This window comes from Leptonotus elevatus, chromosome 12, assembly GCF_054856555.1.
Source record: "Leptonotus elevatus isolate MCC_2025b chromosome 12, RoL_Lele_1.0, whole genome shotgun sequence".
Lineage (NCBI taxonomy): Eukaryota > Metazoa > Chordata > Actinopteri > Syngnathiformes > Syngnathidae > Leptonotus > Leptonotus elevatus.
Window position 1 is genome coordinate 13,177,833 of NC_141250.1, and position 25,022 is coordinate 13,202,854.

General features: G+C 44.5%; 1 protein-coding gene across 7 annotated transcripts in view; it reads left to right on the top strand.

The window, feature by feature from the left end:
• Positions 1–25,022, top strand: part of map3k13 (mitogen-activated protein kinase kinase kinase 13) — a 29,965-nt gene that overhangs the window by 1,684 nt on the left and 3,259 nt on the right. The window contains exons 2-15 of one of the 7 annotated variants that reach the window (XM_086091483.1): positions 9,991–10,056; positions 17,489–17,618; positions 17,739–18,192; positions 18,951–19,134; positions 19,212–19,403; positions 20,729–20,887; positions 20,962–21,120; positions 21,201–21,309; positions 21,393–21,502; positions 21,760–21,876; positions 22,457–22,600; positions 23,235–23,970; positions 24,047–24,117; positions 24,472–24,763. In XM_086091483.1, the coding sequence (XP_085947609.1) occupies positions 17,550–17,618; positions 17,739–18,192; positions 18,951–19,134; positions 19,212–19,403; positions 20,729–20,887; positions 20,962–21,120; positions 21,201–21,309; positions 21,393–21,502; positions 21,760–21,876; positions 22,457–22,600; positions 23,235–23,970; positions 24,047–24,117; positions 24,472–24,763 (2,796 nt within the window). In that variant the 5' untranslated portion in view covers positions 9,991–10,056; positions 17,489–17,549. Of the gene's footprint in view, positions 1–7,828; positions 7,946–9,990; positions 10,057–11,345; positions 11,594–17,488; positions 18,193–18,950; positions 19,135–19,211; positions 19,404–20,728; positions 20,888–20,961; positions 21,121–21,200; positions 21,310–21,392; positions 21,503–21,759; positions 21,877–22,456; positions 22,601–23,234; positions 23,971–24,046; positions 24,118–24,471; positions 24,764–25,022 lie in introns of those variants that run through there. The other 6 variants (XM_086091480.1, XM_086091479.1, XM_086091477.1 and 3 more) reach the window with 6 other exon arrangements.

A 25,022-nucleotide genomic window follows, 5' to 3' on the forward strand; every position in this document is an offset into this window, starting at 1 on the left:
ATTAACTGGATAATCTACAACCAACAACCAGTGCACTTTAAAAGCACAAGTCCAACACATTTTCCTTGTTCACGCTGAGAAACGAAGACGCTAGCAATGCATGCTAAACCGAATCTGTATCAGAAACAATGGTCTAATCTGTTCAGGCGACAACGCGTATAGCAGCTAGCCTCTTTATGTTAGCACATTTGTATTGTCTTTAAGTTTCATTAAATATGCTCAGCGATGAAACATATTCATTCGTGATCGGCCGCCTGTCATCCGCTTATCCCCCCTTTTCATGACGCTGTAGTGTCATAACCACTTCCTGTGTTGGCTGTTTGCCTTTTCCACCGTATGTTCGCAGTCAGCAGCAAATGTGTCTCCTGCGAGCGTGACTGCTGGATGCTGTCAGGATTGCGTTGCAGCCTCGCCGCTGCTGAGCAAGTGTTCACGTGTGTCACTAAAGGCTTTGGCTTGTCAGCGGATGGTGCAATTACAGGTCAGCAGCCCACAATTAGCCAAATGGAGGCCCCCACTCCCGCTGGCCTTGCATGGACAGATAAACTCCTGTCATGGCACTCTGCGGTCTCAACTATGGCAAAAAGACACCTGACACCTGGTTTACAGCTCACCGGAGCAACTATGCATTTAAAAAAACGAGAATATGCTCGCAAGTGTCTTTTGGGGTCATAAACTGTATTGTAGAAGTACATTGACATATATATATATAAGAGGGTTCGGCAGGATCAAGTTGTTTGTGTTCATTTTTTAAATCCCGTTTTAGGTTATTTTATGTATTTGAAAATTTTAGATACTGCTGTATGGTGGCAGTGAACTCATTTCAGCCCACAAAAATCAGCAGTTTGGCCCAATTTGTATTTATAAAAAAGAAAAAAGTACCTTGTATGTTTAAAACAACCACATGACTTTGCCTTAGGGAGTCCGCTAGCTTAATGCTAACTCATTGCAAAACACCTTGAGCATTCATGTCACAGTATTAAAATGCTTAAAAAAAAAATATATATATATATATATATATATAATAAACTTAGATTTCCTTTTATTTGCAAGATAATTTGGGGCTGGAAATGCCAAGGGTGCCATTTTTGAAGCTATTCTATTTGGTCCAAAACACCTGACGGATTAGAAGGCTGGATTTCTCATTAATATTCGATATGCAAATAAGATTGATTCTGTTTGGATTACTATTCTCCTTAATTTGAGATCCACCCTAAACTAGCCTAAAACTTCTAGTTGCAATGGCTATATTGACCATTCATGCTAGCATTGTCCAATTGTATTGACGATGTGATGTAGTTAAATATTACTTTTCAAATATGAGCACGTTCTAAAAAAAGTTGAGTCGAGTATAGTGGCCAAGGACCATAATGTTGGGCTGGAACACATTAGCAACATTTCCATTCATTTCAGTGGGGAAAGAAAATTTGAGATGCTAGTGTTTTGAATCAGGGAAAAAATTAAAGTTAGAAATCAAGACACTGCTGTATTTTACATTGCAGTTATTTTAATGGTTTGAATTTGTCCAGATTCCCAAACATTGAGAGTTTAATGATGCCATCAATTGACAACAACAAAATAACTACCATCGAATCTAAACTTGCTCAATTTTGTCACCAATATTTATGCATGGGTGGGTTTACATTAGATGCCGTCGGAAATGGAGATCAGTACAGTATTTGTGCTGAATGTTCCCGTTGCTTGCAGCACAGCTGGTGAAGGTCAGTTGAAGTTGAAAAGGCCAAACAAACGCTGGGCTGAAGGTAGAGATATGAGCACGGTTGTCTCGTCTCCTGACATCCCTCACGCCGTCTTGTGTGGCAGACGCGGGGCCGGCTTGTCACATCCATATCGTCGGGCCACAAAACACCAATAGGAACAAGTCAGCATGATGGAGAAAGTAAGCAAATTCCACCCCCCACTGCTCCATTGGCGTTACTGGACGCAATCCCAGACGCTGGGCGGCCAGTGCCAGGAGTGGGATTTTGTTGAGAAGTGGGTTAAGCCCGACAGGGGCTTTATAGTGGTGAGCTTGGGGGACTTAGCTTAACTCAACATTGTTGAAGCCCAAGTGTGCGAATATCAAACAGACTTTTCTTTACCATGTTCACAACAATTAAACAGTAGTTTTATTATTCAGTAGGCTGGTACATTCAGTGGAACTGCTAAAGTCGCAGAATTTTGACCCAAATGTTCAAGAAAATACTTCTCACAATATTTCATTTTCAAGAAAATACTTCTCACAACATTTCAAAGTGCAGCACGTTTCTATAATAGAGCCCCTTCAAAGGGGAAGTCAAATCAAAAGTTAGAATGACTTGTAATCCATTCATCGCAGGGGGGGGGATAAAAACGGGTGGATTTTGCTGCTTAATTCATATTCCACAAACGCAAAATTAACTCATTCAAACTCAAAAATATAAATATACGTTTTTGAATACTTTGACCATCACTTTCAAAAACGTATTAATTTTTTTATGATAGAGCATACAGAAGCCGTTGATACAGCTTCTGACATGAAGAGGTCCGTTCCGTTCCGTTCCGTCTTCAATTCCGCTTATCCGGGGTCGGGTCGCGGGGGCAGCAGCTTTAGCAGGGAAGCCCAGACTTCCCTCTCCCTAGCCACTTCAGCCAGCTCCTCCGATGGGATCCCAAGGCGTTCCCAGGCCAGCCGTGAGACGTAGTCTCTCCAGCGTGTCCTGGGTCGTCCCCGGGGCCTCCTACCGGTAGGACATGCCCGGAACACCTCCCCAGGGAGGCGCCCAGGAGGCATCCGAACCAGATGCCCCAGCCACCTCAACTGGTTCCTCTCAACGTGGAGGAGTAGCGGCTCGACGCTGAGTCCCTCCCGAATGACCGAGCTTCTCACCCTATCTCTAAGGGAGAGCCCGGCTACCCTGCGGAGGAAACTCATTTCGGCCGCTTGTATCCGGGATCTCGTTCTTTCGGTCACGACCCACAGCTCGTGACCATAGGTGAGGACAGGAACGTAGATCGACCGGTAAATCGAGAGCTTTGCCTTTCGGCTCAGCTCCTTCTTCACCACAACGGACCGATACAGCGTCCGCATCACTGCAGACGCTGCACCGATCCGTCTGTCGATCTCCCGCTCTAACCTACCCTCACTCGTGAACAAGACCCCAAGATATTTGAACTCCTCCACTTGGGGCAGGACCTCATCCCCGACCCGCAGAGAGCACTCCACCCTTTTCCGACTGAGGACCATGGTCTCGGATTTGGAGGTGCTGATCCTCATCCCAACCGCTTCACACTTGGCTGCAAACCGCTCCAGCGAGAGCTGGAGATCACGGCTTGAAGAAGCCAGCAGCACCACATCATCTGCAAAAAGCAGAGATGCAATGTTGAGGCCACCTAACTGTACCCCCTCGACACTCCGGCTGCGCCTAGAAATTCTGTCCATAAAAATTACGAACAGAATCGGTGACAAAGGGCAACCTTGGCGGAGTCCGACCCTCACGGGAAACGAATTCGACTTACTGCCGGCAATGCGGACCAAACTCTGACATCGGTCGTACAGGGACCGAATAGCCCGTATCAGGGGGCCCGGTACCCCATACTCCCGAAGCACCCCCCACAGGACTCCCCGAGGGACACGGTCAAACGCCTTCTCCAAGTCCACAAAACACATGTGGACTGGTTGGGCGAACTCCCACGCACCCTCAAGGATCCTGCTGAGGGTGTAGAGCTGGTCCACTGTTCCACGGCCGGGACGAAAACCACACTGCTCCTCCTGAATCCGAGATTCAACTTCCCGACGGATCCTCCTCTGCAGCACCCCCGAATAGACCTTACCTGGGAGGCTGAGGAGTGTGATCCCTCTAAAGTTGGAACACACCCTCCGGTCCCCCTTCTTAAAAAGAGGAACCACCACCGCGGTCTGCCAATCCAGAGGCACTGTCCCTGATGTCCACGCGATGTTGTAGAGACGTGTCAACCACGACAGCCCCACTACATCCAGAGCCTTTAGGAACTCCGGCCGAACCTCATCCACCCCTGAGGCCCTGCCACCAAGAAGCTTTCCAACCACTTCAGTGACTTCGACCCCAGAGATAGGGGGGCCCACCTCAGAGTCCCCAGACCTTGCTTCCTCAAAGGAAGGCGTGTTGGTGGAATTGAGGAGGTCTTCGAAGTATTCTCCCCACCGATTCACGACGTCCCAAGTCGAGGTCAACAGTACCCCATCTCCACTATACACAGTGTTAATGGCGCACTGCTTTCCCCTCCTGAGACGCCGGATGGTGGACCAGAATTTCCTCGAAGCCGTCCGGAAGTCGTTCTCCATGGCCTCACCGAACTCCTCCCATGTCCGAGTTTTTGCCTCAGCGACCACCGAAGCCGCATTCCGCTTGGCCAGCCGGTACCTGTCAGCAGCCTCCGGAGTCCCACAGGCCAAAAAGGCCCAATAGGACTCCTTCTTCAGCTTGACGGCATCCCTTACCGCTGGTGTCCACCAGCGGGTTCGAGGATTGCCGCCCCGACAGGCACCAACCACCTTACGGCCACAGCTCCGATCGGCCGCTTCAACAATGGAAGCACGGAACATGGTCCATTCGGACTCAACGTCCCCCGCCTCCCCCGGGACAACGGAGAAGCTCTGCCGGAGGTGGGCGTTGAATCTCTTTCTGACAGGGGATTCTGCCAGACGTTCCCAGCAGACCCTCACAATACGTTTGGGCCTGCCTGGTCGGACCAGCATCTTACCCCGCCATCGGAGCCAACACACCACCAGGTGGTGATCAGTTGACAGCTCCGCCCCTCTCTTAACCCGAGTGTCCAACACATACGGCCGCAAATCCGATGACACGACTACAAAGTCGATCATCGAACTGCGGCCTAGGGTGTCCTGGTGCCAAGTGCACATGTGGACACCCTTGTGCTTGAACATGGTGTTCGTTATGGTCAGTCCGTGACGAGCACAGAAGTCCAACAACAAAACACCGCTCGGGTTTCGATCGGGGGGGCCGTTCCTCCCAATCACGCCCCTCCAGGTCTCACTGTCATTACCCACGTGAGCGTTGAAGTCCCCCAGCAGAATGAGGGAGTCCCCGGGGGGAGCGCTCTCCAGCACACCCTCCAAGGACTCCAGAAAGGGTGGGTACTCTGAGCTGTTGTTCGGTGCATAAGCACAAACAACAGTCAGGACCCGTCCCCCCACCCGTAGGCGGAGGGAGGCTACCCTCTCGTTCACCGGGGTAAACCCCAACGCACAGGCGCCCAGCCGGGGGGTAATGAGTATGCCCACACCTGCTCTGCGCCTCTCACCGTGGGCAACTCCAGAGTGGAAGAGGGTCCAGCCCCTCTCGAGAGGATTGGTACCAGAACCCAAGCCGTGTGTGGAGGTGAGTCCGACTATATCTAGTCGGAACTTCTCAGCCTCGCACATCAGCTCGGGCTCCTTCCCTGTCAGAGAGGTGACATTCCATGTCCCCAGAACTAGCTTCAGTAGCCGAGGGTCGGACCGCCAAGGCCCCCGCCTTTGGCTGCCACCCAGCTCACTGCGCACCCGACCCCTTTGGCCCCTTCCACCGGTGGTGAGCCCATGAGAGGGGGGACCCACGTTGCCTTTTCCCTCCACCACGATAAGGTGATGACTCACGGAGGAAGAGGTCGCTTAAAGCAATGGTAGTTATTACATAAAACGCCCAGCACGTGGCAGCAGACTATAAGAGATCAGTCAAGGCCATGTTGCAACAAGCTATATTTCCCAGTGTATTCAACAGATTTGTGAATAATGATGAAACTTAGCTATATCCTAATGTTAATTTCTGCAAAATATAGTTTTTGTCCTGATGAAAGAGGAGATTCAATTATTTTCTTTGGTAGGTTCTATGTTTTTATAGCAATAGAACAGAATATTCTGGACCTTTTCAAAATCAGTCAAAATCCAGTAAAACAGCCATGAGCAAAGGGGGTTGCTTCAGTGAAAATGGCTGGGAGTGAATGAGTTAAACAGTGTTTAGGCTAATGGGGGTGCGTAGAACATGTTCCATTTTTTGACTTGCCGTCCCCTTTAAGAGTGTTCCAATTTAGTATAAAATGGCGCCATTTCCTGTCAGAAAAATTATTTTGAAATTTTATGGACCAGCATCCCAGAACAGGCGGCAACCTTTTGAGTTCCGCCGTAGTAAGCTTTGATCTAAACGCTTCCTCTGCAACCGCTTATTGTTGATTACACAGTTGTATTGGAGCGCGCGCGCTCTGGTCTTAATGCATGCGTGCGTACATGCGCTGTATTCATGCAAGGGCACGCTGCTTTGAATGCACTGCGCTCTTGTGATGTGTCTGCTCGCCGAGCTTCTATAATTACCACAGCCTGCAGCGCCTCATGGGGAGCATATTAATACACACGAGTGGAGAATCGGAGCGCATGAACTCGTCATGCAGGCCGTTCCAGCCTCTTGGCAGAAGTGCTGACATTTGGTGTTTGTTGTCTGTGGACTCGTGCGCATTTGGTTGCAGATGATGATACATTTGATGTGCTCGGGTGCAGTTGTTAAATAGAATGCCCGAATAAGAGATTCATCTCTAGTGGTCAATAAGGAGGATTTCAAAACCAAACGTAATGAATCACTATATCACTACAATATATCGAGGCATATCAAGGCCTTTTAGCATACTTGCTGTTTTTTCTCTTAATACATGTCTGCTAGGCATCAAAGTTGTAATTGTATTTGTTTTATTATACCATGGTTAACTTTATAAAGCGTGTCCTGAAATTGTTGAAATATGAATATCTGAGTACTGAGTAAGTACACAATACATCCTAAGCAAACAAATTACTGTAAGTAGGCTTCATTGAGGGGGAAAAAAAGGATTCATTCATCAAAATTGGTGATGAAGTGCTGCCGCCATGAGGGAAAATAGAAATTATGTTATTACTTTGTCTTTTGCTTGAGAAAAAGCAGCCGCTCGCCTAGCCGCAGTGCCCGAGCTCAGTGGCTGAATTGCAAGTGAAAATCGCAAAACTGTAACCTTTTTTTTGGGTGGGGGGGGGGGGGGGGGGTGTAAATAAATGCTTGAATATGGAATCGGTAATTGACTTCACATTGCATCATTTCCTCTGGAGAAAAACATGTTTTAAATAAGCACACTCCCCCCCCCCCCTTTTTTTTGTCAACCTGCTTCGCAGAACAATTGTGGTCGACTTTGGAAGTGCAGCTGTATTTTCTCTTTCTAAATTGCCCTTCTCATGAGGGGGAAAAAGTAGTGCATTTGGTGGTTCAGAGCCTTTTTTTTTTTTTTTTTAAGGGAACCTTGACAGTGGTCGAGATTGTGAACTGGCAGCTCTCCAACTGCAAGTCTGGTACTTTTGGTCCATAGTGGGCTCGGGTCTGTATTTAATTGGGCTACCACGGGGGATTAAAGTTCTGCTCTCGCCTTTGTACAGCTCGTGTTTGCCTAATCTCTAACACAAGAGAGCAGGCGCTACGAGTAGCGCCTTACACAAACAATTACACAGCTGTAATATCACTGTCCTCTCTAAATTCAGAAACCTTTACGATATTTGTTTTTCTTTGTCTACTATGAAAGACCTTACAAAGAGTGTGGGGGGGGGGGGGGGTCTTCACACAATTTTTACATCTATATCTCAACAATTGAATACTATATTGTTCTCCATCTTTGTACGCTCAGTACTTTAACATATTTAATGTAACAAATCACAAAAATGAATTTACGGTATTTATTGAAAGGTGGATTTTTGTGACATGGACCGAAGCTACCCCGAGGGATGAAAACTCCTCGTTACGTAATTTCCTCTCAATACAAATTGGTTGTGGGTTGTCGGTGGGCTCAGCATGATAATCTCACAAAGCATCATCAGCCTCTCCGACTTGCAGGATGCTGTGTGCACGATTGACTCAGCTGTGCCCACCTTTGTGCCAGCAATCAAGCAGCCAGGCCACTTTTCATCCATCCACCAAAGGTAAAAGGTCAACAATCTCATGTCAGTCTGCTTTCTTTCATTTCAACTCAAGTGTTGTCTGTGTGTGTGTGCTCGCTGTCGCTTAGACGTTTCCATTGGGACGGTTGAACACATGACATTCTGGTATTTTTGTTTGCTTTTATACACACATTTAGCAGCAGTAGTAGTAGTTAGTTAGTAGGTAACTAGAATCGGGATCTGATTAGTTCAAGAACCAAGTCGCTAGCTATAATAGCGATGGTTGCCACCTTTGGCCAACTTGTCAGTCGCTGGCTGCTTTCTGATAGCAGCTGGAAAGGTAATCTTGCACGCTGGGTGGGTTTTCTCTTATTGATGTTGGCGACACAGGAGCTGTCAGTGCCGCTGTCCCGCTACTGGTGAAATAGTAATGAGTGTGTATAACGGGACAGCGTCAGTGTGGCTTACAGCTGTTTTTTTTAAAGAAAAAAGAAAAGATAATTACAAATTTAAAAAATAAAATAAAATAACTTTTTAAAAAAGAACAAAAGATTTAAAAAAAAAAATTAGGGTCGTCAGGCGATCATTTTTTTCCGTAATTAATCGCATGACTTCACCAGTTAACTCATGATTAATCACAAATTTTATATCTGTTCTAAATGTACAATATATTTTTTAGGTTTTCATACTCTTGTTAACAAAAGTGGAAAAAATGTGAATCTAATAGAAATAGTTTAAAAAATTTTTTTAAGCCTATAGCCATCAATGGCAGTGAATGAGTTAAGAACCAATCTCCGAATTCACTTGACTGGCTACAAGGATCAATGGTGGTTATTGGAGCAAAGAGTCATGTATTAAGTTGTTTATGAAAAATCAGATGTGTTCATGTCCGTGTTGTGTCCTGGCTTTGTTTGCGTTCCACATGAGCGCACAGGCTGGTGATCAGCCGACCTTCGGACTTTTGGAATTTGGGCTTGACAGTATCACTTGCGGTTCACTGCTCAGCAAAAATAGCTCAGCTGTTTGAATTCCATGCTCCTTTCCTTTTTATGTCCAATATTTTGTATGGATACCTGCCTCACTTTGTCAATGTTTAACTGGAGACCACCACTGCCAGGCCTGGGAATCATCTCTTTGTAACTTCAGACAATAAAAATTGACTGAGCTATGGACTCTGCGATGATTGTTCCATTGTTACATTTAAGATCGCTTTACTAGTTTTCTTTCTTATTCTTTGTACTTTTGGGCAGTCTGGATGCCCTGTGGCACTGTGCTGCCATGGCAGGTCAGTTATGGTACTACAAGAGACATTTGGTATAAGGGAAGAGACTAACGAATCGATTGTGCTGTGTTGGTCATCTCCAGAACACAACTTCTTCCTCATCATGTGTGCAGTCTCTCACACTGAAAAATAAAAATCATTTAAGATGTTACAATAATCATTATGTGCGAATCTAGTCAGATTTGGGCTTGCTCTAATTTGTGGTCGCAGCAGAGAGTAGGTATGACATTCTTTAATGTGTTTCCCATTCGGACAGCGCCCTCAGCCATCTGTGCATGAATTCATCCTGGCCGCCATTTCACACTATTTAGATGCTGTCTTTATCCTCACCCCAGGATATCAGAGCTCCGCCTGCGGGGGTCCCCTGCTGGGGTGGACTTTGAGGCCAGAGATTGGATGCACACACACATACAGTTTGTCCATGCATTAATACACTCTTCCCCAGAGGTTTGGTTTTGTAAGACTACAAGTTGGAGCATCTGTTCCCTGAGCCACTCCTTTCACCAGAAGACCCTCCCATCTCATTCAATCTCCTTTGATTTGGCCGCACGCACGCACGCACGCACGCACGCACGCACGCACGCACGCACGCACACAAACTGAATCGTGCCTTCGCCCCTCTGCAGTTTTGCCGGTGACTCAACCTTTGAGCTGATGCCTTACTTTTACAAACAGCAACCTCCTCTGCAGCTGCTCTAGCTTAGTGTACTCTCACGTAGCCTCTGAATCCATGCTGGTCTTGTATGAACTTTAAATGTCATTCCCCCGTATGAACCATTTGCCTTTGCTTTTTGTGTGCATCCAGATGAGTGCCAAGTGAGGCCCGGACTGTAATGGACAACGTCTGAGATGTCCAGCAAGCCTCTTACGGGTCAGTACATGTGTGTTTGCGTGTGTGTGTGTGCGTGTGAGAGAGCGCGAAATGTCTAGGTAGACTTATAGGGGATTTTTGGGAGCTGTTTAATTAACTTGTGGTAAGAGACATTCGTCTGACAAACTGGCTCTGACTGTCAGTCCTTCTTTAACCTTCGACTCATGTCATACTTGATCAACCACTTGGCCACATAGGATATTTAATTCAGTTAATAACTGGGTAAAAAAACATTTTATCGTGTGTTTCTGTGATGCACAGAAAATAATAATAAAGATAATGTACTTTTTTTCTTGGGCTATACTTCAAATAATTAGCAGCCACTTAAGTCAAATGTGTCGTACAATTTGGAATTTGAACTCCAACTCTGGCTTCTAACCAGTTCTATTTGAGGCTACACAAACAACATACTGTCATATGTATTTTTATTGAACCACAAAAACATGGCAAGATTGTCAAGGAAGAAACAAATAGCCCTAAAAAAAAATACATAAAAAATATATACACTGTATTGTTACAGTTTGTTGCTGCCGCAGCCGTCAACGTCTATTATTTATATATCTTTTTTGGTGAAAGCTCAAAAAGCTCAAGTTCATTTTTGATTGCCTATTACATCTGCGATGTGGCGTTGCCATGCACTGGTGATGCACTGAAAAATAGTTGCTTAACCCTGCACACAATTGGCTGCATCATTTGGTGTACAGTGAGCATAATATAGCATAATCACAATTTTTTTAAAAATTTTAATTTATTGTCACAATAACAATAAAAAGTACCATTGTATTTGCTCAAAATTGTCATCCAGGTCATGGTAATCTGCAAAGGTTGAATCAAGGCAACTGGACTCTTGTTTGTTGAAGTATCTGAAAACATTCAAAAATGGCGATTACGATAGGACTTTTACTTCCCCCCCCAACATGGACATTATGACTAGCATGGTATTTGCTGTGTGTCATCTGATGAAGATGAGTGTGCGTTAGTACAATACGCATTGCAAGCTGAATTGATTCGTGATTTGATTTATAAAGGGATTTTCTCGTGCAGAAAAAAATGGACAAAAATACCCCGCCTCTGTCCTACTTAGAAAGACACCACCACAGCCCAACCTGCTTTTTCCAGCTGGTGCTGCTCCCAATTACATCCACCTCCCCCTTCGTCCCCTTTCCCCTTCATCTCTCTTTGCTCCTCCTCTTTGAGTGGGTGCAGAAAGCTCCCCCCTTCCTCCTTCTCCTCAGGTTTGTGAACCTCGTGCTTTCTGCGTCAGACGACTCCATTCATGAAAAGTGTGACGTGAGCGGCTTGGTAACGCCACCACCCGCCCACTCAAAGCCCGTGCGCTGCCGGAGCAACCGGAATGCTTGTCATTCTCCAGCCTGTGACTTGCCTTCTTTTTGGCTTTTTTTCTGCTGCTTTTTCTCCACCCTGACCGGCAATCCCTGCATCCCCTTGTTGTCATTTTTAGCGACCCTGCATCAGTGTTGAGGAAGAAGCATGGAATTGTGCTCCGTCCGACGTGAGTAGGCCGTTCAAAGAGCAGGTTTGTCTGCCGTGTTTGGCCATTCATCCTTCATGGTGCTTGTGTGTGGTAAGTGGGGTGTGTTGTTGTGTTGATAAGTGAATCAGCTGGTTAGTGTGTGCTTGGTGGCTGCACTGCGGGGAGCGTGTTGTGCAGTGGTGCGCCGGTGCATGCGTGCAGGAGCTATTTTAGGCTCTGTGGTGATGCTGCTGCTGCTGCTGCTGATTTGTGATGCAGTACGTCTCTGTGTCCTCTGAAGGACGGGTGAAGATAGAGGTCCTGTCTCCAGTTAGCCAACTACAATGGAGCACCTTTGAAGATATTAGACTGCTGTCTGTTAAATGTCTTTACTTGATAACACGTACCTGAAATCTGTTTGTGGTTGAACACATGCACATCCACTTTACAAGTGTGTCAACTTTAACCCCCCCCCCACGACTTAATCCATCTCTTTTATTTGCTCTGCTTGGCAAGAGGAGTAGTGGCGCCCACCCTTGTCCTCTGCTACTAAGCATGTTTACGTAACTGCGCAGGATGCGTAGCCGGCAGCCGGGTCTTAGAGGGGGAAGAGGAGGAATCATCCTGCCATCCTTTCTCTACAAAACATTCACACCATGGCTGATCATACTCGAGGCCATTTGTTTGATTTTGTTTGATTTGAGAATGCTTCATTTAGGGTACGTTTACATGGGATAGGACCATTGAATTTTTGAAACATTGGCTGCATAGTAGTTCTGAAAATCTGTATTAAAATCTTTACTCCGGCCTTCCAATGTAGAATTTGCATGTTACTCCGTGCTTGCAGGAATCCCCCCCCCCCCCCCCCGAATAATCTGGCTTCCCGCATTCCAAAAATATGCATGTTAGGTTAATTGAAGATGCCAAATTGAAAACAACTTTTATATGCCATGAGTACAAGCAGCATAGAAAATGGATAGACGGATGTTTGAGCCCACATTAATCATCCAGGCTGTCAACCTTTTTTTATCAACACAAACTGACCATGTTCGGCTTCCCTCGGCACATTGTGTGTCTTAGTGAAGCAAAGTTGTGGTCTAAAGCGCAAGGGTGTGTTTTGAAGGACAGTTGTGACAGCAAATGGCGACAACATGGCGTTATAGAGTTCTAGCCACCGTTATTTGCAGTTTGACACGTGTAAATTTTGGATATAAAGTATATTTGTTGTAGTAGTACTTTGTTTCGAAGAAGAAATATGGTCTCATATTTTATTTGTATTTTTTTTTATCATTTTCATGCTCTTTACTACCATAATCAGATGACCCACGGATGACAACACAATTTCTGTCTTTTCTACACCTCTTCTCATTTTAACCTGTTTTGGAAGAATAATGTTTAATCCTTGAGTGATTCCTGTTTCACAAGCAATACTAGTAGAATAAACCCAGCGTCAAATAGAAGCATTAATGCATATTGATTTTCTGGTTTCCTGCTATGGTTGCCTCAGTCTTCAGGGTGCTTCCCATTTGACTCATAAACTCGCCTTTCTAAATTGCATATTCCCTTAAAGGGGAAGCCAACCTTAAATATTTCCTGACAATAATATGTTATATGTGACCTCTCTAGTCACAACGTGACATTCTGATTAATATTACATTTGTGGAATATGAGTTTTTATCCATCTCAGGTGGCGGCCATTTTGCCACTTGCTGTGGACTGAAGATGACATCACAATTGTTCATGGCTCAGGCATGACCACACACATCACAGCTCACCTGTTTTCTTACCTGAGACTTGAGAAACGGTGATGTCATTTTCAGCAAATGTCAAAATGGCCGCCTTCTGATAGTTATAAAAACTGCTGAATTTTCCTGCTTAAACTCATATTCCACTACCTCAATATTAACCAGAATACTAATACTAAGATGATTTAAATGGTGTCAGTCACAGAAGCATGTTTGACTCTTGTGCTGTTTTTTTCTCTGTCTTGTTTCTCTTGCCTCTCAGTCCTTGTTGTTGATGGGCCAAGCAGACTGTCCCTCGTAAGGGAGCACAAGGGGAATTGTTGTGGCAGCAGCTGCTCTGGTCGCACTGTCCAATGTGTGCGCTTCTGTCTCCTGGCCGTGCAGGGCAGACAGATCACATGGAGCCGGCTCCTCTTGTGTCCTTTGTTGTCGCTCCCGGTAGTCTTTCCCATCAGTGCAGCCTTGCTACTGTATGTTGCCGCAAGCAGTCATCACACTTTCTGGTTCTCCTCTGACTCTTGTTTATATATTTTTTTCAACTGCTCTCTTCTGCTTCCAACCCACAAATTGTCCCTTTCAATGTCCGCCTAATCCGCTTTTTCCTCCTCTGAGACATTCTCTCCTCCATTTCTGTCTCTTTGTATCCATCCATCCATCCATCCATCCATTTCCCATCCCACTTATTACGTTCGGGGTCACGGAGAGGCTGCAGATCGTGGATACTCTAGATTGATTTCCTGTCAGTAACAAGGCGGACACGGTCGCACTTTTTGCACGTTTTCTCTGGCGTTTTTGGAAAGGTTTCAAAATGATCTTCATTCAATGAGTCTTCATATCAGAAGGTAGGTCAACTGCGATCACCATGGCAATGTCAGAGACACTATTCTCCTTATTTACAAGCCAGTTACCATCTGTGTTTGTGAACATTTTCTTGGCCACGATACAAACTAAAAAGTCTTAATAGAGAACTGTGATGTCAAGGTGCCTGAACACTGTGTGATTCTAACTTTCAACCCACCAAAAGTGGGCTGTCCACTTCACTTCAGTTGGATTTGCGCCCGATGTGGAGGAGTAAAGCAAAAACAACCCTTGGGAGCTCTTATGTTGCTGTTTTTGTTACTAAAACTGCTCCAGCAATTTTTTTTTATAGCTAACTTGTTTCATAACCTTTGTTTGCCAACAAAAGATCTCCTTCGTTTACAGATCACGAGTCTGCACTGACTTCATGGGGGTTTAATTTTTCAAGTATTTCATGACCTTTGTGGTGGAACTGTAAACCATTTGGCTAGCATGTCTCAGTGTGGTTCTGGTTTGGGATTTCGACTCAGACCATTCTGTGTGGAGTTTGCATGTTGTCCTCTGTGCTTGTACGTATTTTCTTTGGATACTCCCAACTTCCTCCCACTTTACAGTAGGAAGACTTTTTGAACTGCCCATCAGTCTGAATGTGAGTGTGAGTAGTTGATTGTGTACATATATGCTGTGTTTGAGTCAGGATCAGACCAGGTGTATCCTTAAAGTCAGCAGTGACAGTTTCCTGAATCCCCTGAACAGGATTAGAGGTAGATAATGGTTGGAAATGGATCCAACTGTACGTTTTTGAACCTATCGGGTCAAGTTCCGCCCTGACCAGCCTTGATGCAGCCACCAAGCTTCTGAGAATGGCTCGGGATGGATGCCGTGGCGACAAGGCAACGTGTGAACGATGAAGTGAGAGAAGGTCTAAATTGGCTCTTTGTTGGACACACAGCTGTCAGCAAAGGAAGGCCGCCCCTCTGGGACACAGCGGGATCTCCCCTTAATTAGAAGCATGGCGATGGAGACACAGATGACGCTGCTGGGTTTGTCTAGGGATGTGTAAAGTGTGTGTTTACTTGTTTGATGTGAGTCTTTTGCCACAAGAACGTCTTCATGGCTCAATCAAAATTACAGTATTGTGGAAATGAAAGCAATCTGGCTCAGAATGTTTTTTCCAATGGTGCAAAAGTGTCTTCCCCGGTGATTACTGTGTAGTCGGATTACTGGCTGCTGTCAGACACGCCCCTGGCTTTTGTGCTCCTCTGGCTAATCCCAACACACACATTAACAACACAAGGTTTGCGCCACTCAAAGTGAAATTGTACATTCGTGGAAAATGAAAGCAGTGGACTGAATAAGGTCTGTATTGTGTGTATGTATGTACAAGCCCGTTTCTAGAGCACTGTTGGGATTACAGGATCAGACCGTTTTTTCTCACTTTCTCTCTCTCCATCTTTCTTTCATTTTCCCCCTACATTGTCACTGATTTTTATTACATCACAAGGACAATCAGTTTGTCCTTTCGGAAAGTACATTAAAAGACCGTGTAAATGAAACCTTGAAAAACAGGCGCAGACATTATTTATGGGATTCTATGCCAATAGAGATCTTCCATTCGAGATTAATGGGTGAGGTCCGTTTCCTGTTCTTCCCGGTGTCAGATGTAGGTGCTCGTTCCAGATTGTTACGACTGGTAAAGTAAATGCAAGTAAGTGAAATTGACTGCCATTCTTTGAGACACTGGTTTTAAATTGGGTCATAGGGCTTAACATGTGGAGCCGCCCTCAGTCTTGGCATGCGTTTCTCTCCAGCTGACCAGCGACGGTGTCCCGCATCAGCACGGCCCAGCTCTAAAAAATTATTGGTGGGGTGGAATTACATCTCAGTCCTCTACTCACACAGCTCGATTGTCTTGGCATTGGAATGGACGGATTTATCGGATACCTGAGAGAGCATTCTCTCGTTCCCCCTGCACTCTCAGCAACCTGCTTAGAGTCAAGCCTGCATTATAGATGAGCTTTTGGCAGGTGTTACACTCTCACAGCACTCGGGTTACCCTCAGGAGATAAATACGCACAGATACAGTAGCTACGTTCACATAAACATCTAAACAACGTCTTTACAGATCAGCAAATGAGCAGCTTCGGTTTTAAGATCTACCAGAAGCCTTTATTAAGACTTGGCGCACTTATCAAGACAAACTGCCGAATAAATACTTTACTGTCTGGAATCAGCGCCTGGATTTTGCTATCTTGAGTCAACTCGATTGTTGTGCTTCATACATGAGTTTCTGGCGAAATACACGCAAATCTAGGACCACATTGTCATTTTAAATGTGCATAAACCAAGTTGTCTTTTCCCTAAACTTACTGTAATACACTTTTGTAGGTGATAGAAACAAATAATCAAATGCCATTTACAGAACACTTTTTATATATATATATATATATATATATATATATATATATATATATATATATATATATATATATATATATATATATATATATATATATATATATATATATATATATATATATATATATATATGGCTAACAATCCTAGTTACTCCATGAACACAAAAGCAGAGTGTTCGATCATCGATTTGAAAGGCCATTTATACGAGACAATTTTGCATTGAAAATGTATTTTAAAAGCTGTTTAGGCAGTTTCTTCCTCAATGTAGCAGTATATTCAAATTGAAAAGTGTAAATTGCCTACTCATGACCACAGACGAGCTACACAATGGATGAATTTGTGTTTTGTCATTATTATTTTCTGTTATGCAAGTCTCCCCAGTCCTTACGACAGTATAATGCACCATCTGTGTAGACTTTGCAACGTTGTGTCCCCTCCTTGACCTTCTCTTTGTGTAACACTTGCAGGTAGAGATAAATTGAGTCTACTCAAGAATGATTGAGTGTTCCAAAGCTAGCAGGGTGGCTGCTGCGGCTAACAATGTGTGGCTGTGCCTGCTCAGACGTTGGTCCGCGCGTGCCAGATGTTTGGCTCTGAGCTTCCCTAATACAGAGCAACAGTTTTAATCCCCCGCTCTACTGATATAACGCTCCGCCGGCAGCATCGCAAAGCCCCAACTGTTTGTATTTGCCATCAATTTAGTTTGCCAGAATTTTCCCAGAAATGAGGCTATTTCTATCCAGTGTGATTTATTCATCTCGTATGCACGTCTTTAAAGCCCATTTGGTGTTTGTTTGTAATTTGACCACTTCCGCCACAGAAAATAACAGTCATTAATGTAAGCTCATCCCATCCCAGATCTATGAGAGGATTTGTCTTTGCGGAAGTAGTGAGAGCTCAATGTGAGTGTCATCTTGTTTTGTTTTTTATGAAAGCTGTGAAATTAGCTTTATCATTATTAACATGTGTCTGTGCTGTTTGTGTTTTTTCCCCCCAGGTGATTCAAATTCTGGTGAGCTAATGTGTTAGGACTGCTCCTCATCAGGTGTACATAGCCCATGTTCATGCATGACATCATGGGAAGTTCCCCCGAGGTGCTCTCATGGACTTCCTGCCCCAGCATGCTGGTAGGCAAGCTGAAGGAGGAGCTCAAACTCAGTGTAGTTGGGGACTCCATGAAGAAGTCAAACGCTCCAAACTCTCAAACGCACCCTCCTCCTGCCCCTCCCTCGATGTTACCCCCTCAGATAATCACGGACCTGGCCCCGCCCACGCACCTGCCCGTGCCCCTGCAGCTTCTGCAGCCGCCCAGCCAGGATGAGGAGACGGCGCTCGTGGGCTTGAGTCCCCCAAACGCGGCCTTGAGCGTAGACTCCACGCGGAGTGAGGGCGGCCACTTTGACAACAGCGTCCTTCAACTGCAGGAGCACGACCACGAAGAACCAGTCTCGCCGACCTCCTGCGAGCACGGGGGCTGCGGGAGCGTGATGGAGGAGCATACAGGAGACGGGGACTGTCATATGGACCACAGCGGAGAGGGCAGACAAGGTCACCCGCAACACCCCGACGACATCAAGCTGCACTTCCACAGAGCAGGACCCGGGTCGGGCGGCTTCCTGGAGGGGCTTTTCGGCTGTCTCCGTCCTGTCTGGAACATCATTGGAAAGACATACTCCACAGAATACAAGCTACAGCAACAAGGTGAGTTTATGGCTGGTCTACATGTAGCTGTGCTCTTTGTCACTTTGAATTGAGGTCAGGAAGGAGGTAGACTCGCCATGCTGTAAGGCTACAGGGTGCGAGTGCAGTCGGACAGAATTGGACTGAGTCTACTGCTTGACGTTCTAAATTATCTCTGTAGTTTATCTCCACCCACATAGCATATTTCCTCATTATGTGTGAAAATAATTATTATAAAAAAAAAAAAACAGTATTATATCTCATGGTTTTCTATTTTGTATAGGCTAAATATTATTTCCACATGACTCACTTTATTATTTTTCCGGGCCCTACTTCATTGTTTTTGTCCTGCATGGTTCTATTGCAGTGCCCTGTGATTGGCTGGCACCCAGTCTCGGGCGTAGTCCGCTTTTCGCCTGAATCAGCATGACAAGGCTCCAGTCCACCAAACACTCTAATTAGAGCAAGCAATAGAAAATAAATTAAATGGATCTTCTTTGAAACACGCTGTAAAATCCATTGTTCAACTCCTTGCTAATTTCCTTTCGTTTCCTCAAAAGGTCATCGTAAACGTCAGTTTTACAGATGACATGCCAGCGACACCGCCTGTTATTTTTGTGCCTGAGTGGAACAAATAACGCAATTATAAAGGATGTGGTGTTTATTTTTTTAGAGACAGACAATTAGATGCATTTGCTGTATATGAGTTTTTCACCTTTTATTTTATTTTCGCAAAACAACACTGTGTTGCATCGAAGTTCCTATTTTCCTGTCCCCAGACATGTGGGAGGTTCCTTTTGAGGAAATCTCCGAGTTGCAGTGGCTAGGAAGCGGTGCTCAGGGAGCCGTCTTCCTGGGCAAATTCCGCTCTGAGGAGGTGGCTATCAAGAAGGTGCGCGAACAGAAGGAGACGGACATTAAGCACCTGCGAAAACTCAAGCATCCCAATATCATCAGCTTCAAGTAGGTCTCCAACTACTTTTACGGTTTGCATCATGTTGCATGCGCCGCTGCTCAGCCGTTTTCTGTGCTCTACCAAGGGGGGTGTGCACTCAGGCGCCTTGTTACTGCATCATCATGGAATACTGCGCTCAAGGCCAGCTCTACGAGGTGCTGAGGGCAGGACGGAAGGTGACCCCCAGGCTGCTTGTGGACTGGGCCTCAGGCATCGCCAGTGGCATGAACTACCTGCACCTCCACAAGATCATCCACAGGGATCTCAAATCTCCCAAGTGAGTTTCCTGTCAGTGCTTGTGTTGTCTCAGTTGGATTCAAAACTTCATTTAAGTACTAGTTGTTGAATGACTTGAATGAATCTGATTTATTGTTTTATTTTGTATTTCTTCTATATCTATATATGACCCATGAAGTGGACTCTACATTTATAATTACCATATTACTCACAGCTGTTTCACTGTGCTGTAAAATGACTTAAGCAGGCAATTCGGCTTTACATTTCTAACTCGTGTGACATTAACCCTCGGGATGTTAATAATCAAGTGGCCTTTATGTGAGCAAAGTCGCTTACCCTGAACATCCTGTGCACAACAGCATCCGCATCTCTCTATGTCTTTAATCAATATTGGCGTGCTGCAGTGCTGCCAAACACTTTATTAGTCAGCAGAACCATTTCAGGCTGAATCTTCTGGAAAGGTCATCCTCATTTGATTAATTGGATGAATCACAGCAAGAGTTTCAAAACGATGGGCTTATAGTCACGTTTTGATGTTCTTTCACAGAATATTTCCTCCCTCTCTCCCTCTTAAGTATTTGTGATATTTTCTTTCTTTCTTTTTTTGTTTCATGGTTTGAAATGGTATAAAGACACGAGGGCTCGCGGCACAAGAAGGCACATTCAGTTAAAGCCGTGCTTAAGTTCTTCATTTGATTGTGATTCATGGTCTAGAAGTATTTTTCCTACAAATATTTACTATAACTATTACTTTGGCTACAGTCTGTCCTGAACCATGTACAAATTCAGGTTACATTTGCACCGGGAACGGGACTGTGGTAAACTGAGGACCCCGTCCGTGTGTTACTAAATACTGGGTTTTGCACACACACACAAAAAATCTTGAGTTGACATACAAATATGTGAGTAACGATATGTCCTAGACAAATAAAATTAAATGGATTTCATGCTGAAAAATAAAAGATTAATTTGTCAAAATGTCAACAACATATGAAAACTGATATAGATTTTATAACCGGCGATTTCACGAAGCTTTACAGATGTTCAATATGTGCCAGTTCCAATATTTTTGTCGAATCTCCTTTCTAAATGCATGCTCAACTCATTTTGTTTATGCATATTCTAACACACAAAATGCCTTTTTATTGCTAGAGAATGCCATTATATGTTACATTTACAGTATATATAAAATGTGTAGTAATTCAATGTAAACAGAAGGTTGATATACTTAGTTTTATACGCCTTTGAACATGAATTGGCTATGTTATTAAACAACGAAATGATGTTGAATTAATTGGAACATCCCGCCGACGGCTTGCATATTAAACCTTCCCTTTTGTATGTTTTTTTTTTTTTTTTAAATAGTGTGTTGGTCACCCACAACGACTCTATGAAGATCTCTGACTTTGGAACGTCAAAAGAGCTCAGTGACAAAAGTACAAAGATGTCATTTGCTGGTACGGTGGCCTGGATGGCTCCGGAAGTGATTCGAAATGAGCCTGTGTCGGAAAAAGTGGACATCTGGTGAGTTGTGCGTGACAAATCATTTTGAATTTCTTGGATGTTCCTGGTTGTGAGGATCTCACTGCATCTCACAGGTCATTTGGCGTTGTCTTATGGGAACTCCTGACTGGAGAGATCCCCTACAAAGATGTAGACTCTTCCGCTATCATCTGGGGCGTCGGCAGCAACAGTCTTCACCTCCCCGTGCCCTCCACATGCCCGGATGGTTTCAAAATCCTCATGAAACAAACATGGTGTGTGCTTTGTCATTAAGAGTATACTGCAGTTGTTGGATACAAAATCTCACATAATAACTCACACATTTTATCACCAGGCAAGGCAAGCCCAGAAACAGACCATCATTCCGTCAGATCCTCCTACACCTCGACATTGCCTCGGCTGATGTCTTGGGAGCTCCTCAGGAGACCTACTTCAAGTCTCAGGTCTGCACGACATCTGAAGATATAAAGAAGCACACTATGTACAACCTGGAGGTTGTGACTTTGTTCATTCATTCGTGTTCCAGGCTGAATGGCGAGAGGAAGTAAAGAAACATTTTGAGAAGATCAAAAGCGAAGGCACGTGCATTCACAGGCTGGATGAAGAGCTGATCAGGCGCAGGCGGGATGAACTCAGGTGTGACCATTTGGAATAATAGAAAATAGGAATAATCAGTTCTAGGATTATGTTAAAAATTGAGAGAGTACGTGTGCTAGTATCCCTTCTTTGCTAATCCTCACCACTTGAACATAAAGAGGAGGCATTTGAGTGGAAATGTCAAATGTGTTTTTAATTGTCTGCCACTGGTAACAGAAGCAGTACTTTCAGTAAATAGTTTCATAATGTGACTCGTCATACGAGTCCAGATTTGCTGATGTTTTCAACCTTCTCAGGCATGCGTTGGACATTCGGGAGCACTATGAGAGGAAGCTGGAGAGAGCCAACAACCTTTACATGGAGCTCAGTGCCATCATGCTGCAGCTGGAGGTCCGAGAGAAAGACCTCATGAAGTAAATAGGGGGCTTCCTACTTTACTACTGTCCTTCTTTACTCATTAGCAGAGCTTTCACTTTTTCATCTTAAGTTCCTACTCTCACTATTTAAATTGAATACACTCAATATAATGTATATAAAAAATACAATAATTGTGTTTGCACATTCTAGTGAGATCCAATAAACATTTTTGACCAATTTTCTGCAGATGCAAAAGTGATAATGGTCAGTTTTGATTGAAATTGTCAGAGGGACTAATTGATCATGTTTTTTCCCATTGCTTCATATTAACAGGGGTTTCTAATCATTCATTCAGTTTATCTACCTAATATGAGAGGTTCAAAAGACATTAAACTGTGTTCACATGACTAATTTAGCAGGGTTAGTGTGCTTGAACTAGAGTAACCCAGCATTACAGTTACATTCCAAACCGGGTTCAGGCCTTTATTTACATTGTAGGCTGAGCTTCCCAGCCATGTGTTTATTTGTCTCCATGACATCCAGTAGTGGAAATATACAGTGTCCACCTTCTTCGTTTTTTAAAGACAAGCAGTAGCTGGTGTGTACACTTTATTTATGTAATACTAATCCTCGCAGGAGAGAGCAAGCCGTGGAGAAGAAGTACCCCGGGACCTACAAGCGCCACCTGGTCAGACCCATCGTCCGATCCAATGCTGTAGAAAAGCTGATCAAGAAGAAAGGAAGCATTTCTCACAAACCTGGGATGCCCACCGCCAAAAGGTCTGACTCTTACCGTAACATGATACTGGTCAAATTCCAATATCTTCATATTTAAAAAATGATTTAAATGTCCACTCTTGAGTCAAATGATCAAACGCTCACCATCCTAAGAGATGCATTAAGTGTCTGGGCATTGTTTTATCATTTTATGTAGCTAATATTGAACACTCTTAACTCTCAGACCAGTGTAATTAAATAAAAATTTAAATCACGCATGACGAAAGTGTAGTGTATTATAATACCATAAACCAATGATAAATTGATTGTAATGGATTTTTTTATAATTTATTTATTATAGTTTTAAAGTATTTTTTTTCTGAAAATTGATTGTCACCAGACCGTGTGGACCATGCTGCAATACATATATATATTTTTTTACATTCTTAACTGTCACACAAGCGTAAAAATAAATTGTATAGTACGGCTTGAATATTAACACCTGAATAAGCAGGTGGACTACTGTTAGCTTGCGAGGAGAATCTTTTCACATTGAGATGAAAGAAACAGCTTATTATTGTAGAGAGACATAAACACCACATTCATTGTTAGACTGACTTTTTATCACACTTTCCCCTTTACCACAACCTTTTCGAGAACTTTGCTCAGGGACATTGCTTCTGTGTGCCTCCTCTAGGCCAGACTTGCTCCGTTCTGACGGTATCTCCAGCGTGGACACCCTCCCCTCCCCCTCGCCTCTCTCCGCCAGCCCAAAGGTGTCCACGCCTCCTGGAAAAGCACGCTACCGAAGCAAGGTCCGCCATCGTCGCGCCAACAGCAAAGGAAGCCATAGCGAGTTCCTCGGGGTGCTGAAATCAACCGCAGGAGTGCCGGAAGACGTCCATTCACTTCAGCACCGTCTTCACTACCTTCCGCTGCCCCCCTCCGGATCCCCGCTCCCATTGAAGGGCCGCGAAGAGGCTGTTGTAAACTGTGCCAATAACCTGCGTTATTTTGGCCCCGCCGCTGCCTTGCGTAGCCCTCAGACTGATCACCTGCAGAGGCGTGTTTCCGGATCCAGCCCCGATCTTATCTCCACGGCGATGGATGCAGACACACGTCAGCAGACCTCATCCACCAGCTCCAATCCCCTCCCAGGTGCCGCTCCAGGCTGCCCCTGCTGCCAGGCTCACCCGTTCCCTGGATGCCTTCACTGTCAGGAGACCACTCCTGCATCCAGCCAGCCAGACTTGCCCAACTTTTCACTGATCGCTACTCAAGATGGCAGCCAGTCGACTTTGAGAGCTCCCAACAAAGATGCCGGTTCTAATGGGGAGGTCTCGAAGAATCCAGAGCCTCAGGAACAGGAAGCCTTTCAGAACAAACACACCCTTCCTAATGCACTTCCTCGTACTCTCAGACCTTTGAGAAAGGTAAGCAGCCATTGGGATCATGTTTTGTGTCTGTGTGACGTAAAGTAAGGTGAGAGTGTGATTGCTTTTCTTCCAGGGTGGAGATGAGTCATCTGAAGAGGAGGAAGGAGAGGTGGATAGTGAAGTAGAGTTTCCAAGGAGACAGAGGTACTTAACCATTTCTCCTTTCAATGAAAGATTACAGGTATAGAAGATACATTCTAAAAACAGTTGGGTCAAAAATAACCTAACTATGGGTCAAAAATGGACCGATCCTCTACTTGGGTCAATTTGACCCAACTTTGAGTCAAGAAATGGCTCGTTTAGTGTAAAACAACTCCTTTCCTTTACTTGGTCCATTTTTGATCCATAATTGGGTTACTTTTGACCCAACTGTTTTTTAGAGTGTAATCTGTTTATACCAGAGTTCTCTTCCTACGGTGGCAAAGTAACACAAATTTAAACACGTTGATACATTTTTCTATATCAACATCCTCATCATCTTTTTGTACTCTCCCGTAGACCTCATCGCTGTATGAGCAGCTTCCAGTCATACTCCACGTTCAGCTCGGAGAACCTGTCCGTGTCCGACGGAGAGGAGGGGAACACCAGCGACCACTCCCACAGCGGGCCCCTGGAGAGGTTGAGCGCCAGCCAGGAGGAGCACCTGGATGAACTGCTGTCGCACACGCCGGACATCCCCATCGACATCTCCACCCAATCGGACGGCTTGTCTGACAAGGAGTGCGCCGTCCGCAGGGTCAAAACTCAGATCTCCTTGGGGAAACTGTGCTCGGATGAACATAGCTACGAGGTTAGTGGGATTTAACACTGATTATTAGATTTAAGAAAAACATTTTACTTTAAAATTATATATATATTTTATGTTTTACATCTCCTTAATTTGAATATATATATATTTTTTATAAACTTGGATGAAACATTAACATCAATATTTTGCGTTGAAACTTAAAAAAAATAAAGAAAAAAGAAAGAAAGAATAATCTCATATTGAGTTTGCATAATGTGTCTCGTGAGAATACACAATCTACCTTTGTTAAAAAAAGTATCTA